Source organism: Morone saxatilis, unplaced genomic scaffold (assembly GCF_004916995.1).
Source record: "Morone saxatilis isolate NCDOM2014 unplaced genomic scaffold, NCSU_SB_2.0 Contig15, whole genome shotgun sequence".
Classification (NCBI taxonomy): Eukaryota; Metazoa; Chordata; class Actinopteri; family Moronidae; genus Morone; species Morone saxatilis.
In genome coordinates, this window is record NW_023339707.1 from 14,740,769 (window position 1) to 14,744,586 (window position 3,818).

General features: G+C 41.1%; 1 protein-coding gene across 1 annotated transcript in view; it reads left to right on the forward strand.

The window, feature by feature from the left end:
• cacna2d3a (calcium channel, voltage-dependent, alpha 2/delta subunit 3a) overlaps positions 1-3,818 on the forward strand; it is a 107,933-nt gene that overhangs the window by 45,735 nt on the left and 58,380 nt on the right. The window contains exon 5 of the mRNA XM_035656128.1: positions 410-572. Within this exon, the coding sequence (XP_035512021.1) occupies positions 410-572 (163 nt within the window). The remainder of the gene's footprint in view (positions 1-409; positions 573-3,818) is intronic.

Genomic DNA, 3,818 nt, shown 5'->3' on the forward strand with positions numbered 1-3,818 from the left:
TAGTATCTCAGACTTCACAGCCTTTGGGATGTAGGCAGCAATGTGCTCTATATTTATCTAGCTTTATGATTTATTAATAGTCTCCCAAGTATGCGCAGTACTAAAAATACAGTGGAGGCAGAGCCCCACATGCAGCATCTAGCTAGGAACGGAGAGTTGGATCTGAGGGGAGATCTGTCAACTCAGCAGCTTTCCACTGTAACAATATGCACGTCTGGGATGATCCAGGGCTTCAGGTTACCTCAGTACGCAACCTACTCCATGACTCAGCACTTCAGTGACCCAGTCATTCTATTTAGTGAATAATTCTGAATGAAAATTCAGTGAACTCCAGTATTTAGGTGTGTGTGGAATCTCATCACTGCCTCTGTTTCTGTCTCTCTCTTCATCTCTTTCTTTTTATCTCCAGTATGAATACTTCAATGCAGTGTTGATCAACGAGGTGGATGAAGAGGGGAACAGCGTAGAGCTGGGAGGAGAATTCATCCTGCAGCCCAATGACCACTTTAACAACCTGTCAGTCAACCTCAGTCTCAGCGTGGTCCAGGTGCCCACCAATATGTACAACAAAGGTATGTTCACTACCTCCAATTCATGAGAAAGTGTGCAGAAAGGGTTAAAATATATGTACATCTTAGCCTCCCAGCAACTGATATTTTCCTGAACCCCAATCTAAAAATTAACAGCAATCAGTACAACAATCAGTATGTGTGCTGGTGTACATGGATGTACGAGGATTTGAGTTCATTAACTGTAACTCTTTGGATCAGCCCTACCACACACTGACTTAATTAGCAGTTAAATAATCAGACATTCTGCTAATTTACCATCCACTCAAGTCCAACCAATGAAGTCATGGCCTTGTACAATGCTCAGTGGACAGAGTGAATGTCATGTCGGCTTAACCCAGCTACTAGAGGCAAAGAAATTATATGGAGAGCGAGGGAGAGGAAAAGAGGGAGAAAGTAAATGAGAAGGAAAGTAGGTTAAGTCAGACTGATGGAAGGTCTGAGCAACAGATTAATTACAGCTAGGTGGAAAAAAGAGAAAACGCAAGTGAGAGTGGCAGGATGAGAGAAAATGAAATGGAAAGAAATTGAATGAAAGAGCTAGGAGACTGAGGCTGGCAGGCTGGCAGAGCGATACAGGGAGAGGAAGAGTAATTTTGATTTGATTCACAGGCAAATGTGTAGAATTACACACACACAGGCACGCACACACACAGAGCTTTAAGAGTTTTAGATCTGCAGGCTTTGTTCACTGCTAGTGATAACGTGGATGTATTGGCTGAGACTGCAGGGACCTTGTTGGTGGGTAAAGTTCTGCAAAAGGAGAACACGGGGCTTGGCTTGAGGGAAGGAAACGATTCTTTAAAACTTTTGGAAACATTTTTAAATTGCTCTCCTTTTGGCATAAATTTGCAAACATTTGTACGACTATAAATACAGTATTATCGGTATTGTGAACAAGGAATCTTAATGTTTTCTTTCCTGTTTGCTCAATCACTGACATGTTTTAAATGTGTTCATTCACTTGCTTTTCAGCCAAGAAGTCAGCAGGTGTTCAGACAGAAAATAGCACTGTGCTAAATAAATATAATATGCAATAACATGCAGGTGTGGGTGTGTTGCTACGGGTGCAGGTGAGAAGTTGAAATGTGGTCCAGGAAGTCCAGTTTTAGTAACACATCCATAGGTTTGAAGGATTATCAGATGCCAAAACATTGCACACTGCGACTTGTACTAATACAAGACTTTGCTGAAGATTTTGCAGCTATATAAAGTTATCGCGGTAGCAATCAGTAGAACTACGGCATTCATGTTACAAAATAATCTACTTGTGCTTAAATGTATCTGATTGAGCAGTGCAGTTCCTGGATGATGCTGCATTGCATTGCAGCCAGAGTTGTGCAAGGTTCGCCTTTCTTGCAGTCTGGCGATGAGACCATCACCAACACAGTGTTACAGTTATTGTAATGAAGGATATGGCTGCATTTTCTTTATGCACTGCTATTCTTTGTCTAAATATGGCCTTCCCCCACGTATACTGTAGTCAGAACCTGTTTTTTATGCTGCTGAAGACCTTGCTGTAGCCTGTGCACTTCATAAATGGTTTGGTGGCAGGGGTGATGAATTAGAGGTTAAGTCCATGATAGCAGAGAGCTGCATGCTCCCCGGAGATTAATCGCAGGAGGAACAAACCACATCAAACATCCATCTTCCAAACTCGCATCACAACCAAAACACAACCTACGCCATTATACTTCATGAGGCTACATGACAGAAACATGTACTATAGATGCAGTGAAGCCTAGACACATTTACAGCAGGTCGATACACTCTTATGTCCATACACTTACCTTTATACTCTCCGAGATGAAGCGCTCACATTCACGTGTGGTTTCTACTAGGCCTTGTTACTCCTCTTGTAATCATCAGTAGTAACCTAATAAAGTGAAGCTGATATCAGCTCAAATCACTCTGACTGGTTCAGTGATAAACCTACATAATTCTACTACTACACACATGTGTGAATATATAGAATCATGGGAGCCCCATCTGATCAGATTGAATTAAGGAGTGCATTAGTTATGATGAATTTAAATGACAGCTTAGAGGGAAAGTAGAGCCCATACTCTCTCCCTCATCACGATGAGTTCAGATTGTAATAGACACTCAAACTGCACCAGAAGTGACTGTATTGTTGTGTAAATGGAGCCTGGATCAAATCCAGCCTCCCCTCCACTCCACTCCATAGAGGTGGATGGGTGTTTACTATCAAGAGGGGGCTTTAGTGTGCTAGCTTCCAGAAGACTAATTCAATCATGGCTTATTGGCATGACTGTTGACAGCAGAACAATGTTGCCAGCATAGGAGATGATGGGAAATCTGTTATCTGCTTTTCTCTCTCTGTGTCCATTAGGTACTTGTCTGTCTGACTGGCTCCCCGTAAATTTCTGCCTGCCTTTCCATCTGCCTTCCTGGCTTTCTTTTTTATCTCTCTCTAAAGGCTTTTGTGTATGTGTCTTACTGTATGATTGTGTCTGTCTGTCTGTTCATCCTTTTCCACTTCCATCTTCCCCACCCCGCTTCTGAACCAAGCAGAATTGTGGTAGTAAGCGGCTGCAATAAGCTTGGCTGTCTGGTCACTAACCAGTTACATTCATGACTCTCTCAGCCTGGAAATTGAAAAGAAGCTTCAGTGATTGGATATTCCCCACCATATATCACAATCAGGTTGGATAGAATTATAAGCAAAAGCTATAGCAAATATTGAGCCACATGGGCATGCCTGCAGAGAAACATATTGTATGTTCCACATGCACACACATTAATACTGCCCTACAAAGGCAGCGAGGAGTAACTGCAGAAACAGTGAGATAAAAAAAATAAACTGGCTGACAAACTGTAACATTAGCAAAGGTTATAATGCCTTCATTTAATAGCTTTTTAGACTGATCATTTTACCCCCAAAATAATTGCAGTAGAACTTACATAATATGTTGGATGATCTTTGCGAAATGCTGGGACAAACTGCAGCCAGCAAAATGGGTTCTTTCAGCTTTCTTGTTCATAGTTTATAGGAATCAAATATAGTATGTTTGTTATGCTAGGTGTCTGTCTGTTTACTATTTACATTTCTATTGAAATCAGTATAAAAAATGAAGTGCATTTGCTGCAGCCAGAATGCAGAAACTACATAGCTGAGGTTTTTTTTGTTAAATTATGGCATAACATATTTATATCGTAAAACAGTTGACACAAAGTCAGATACTGGTCTTATGTCAGTTCTGACCAAATATGTAGTTACTGCATTTT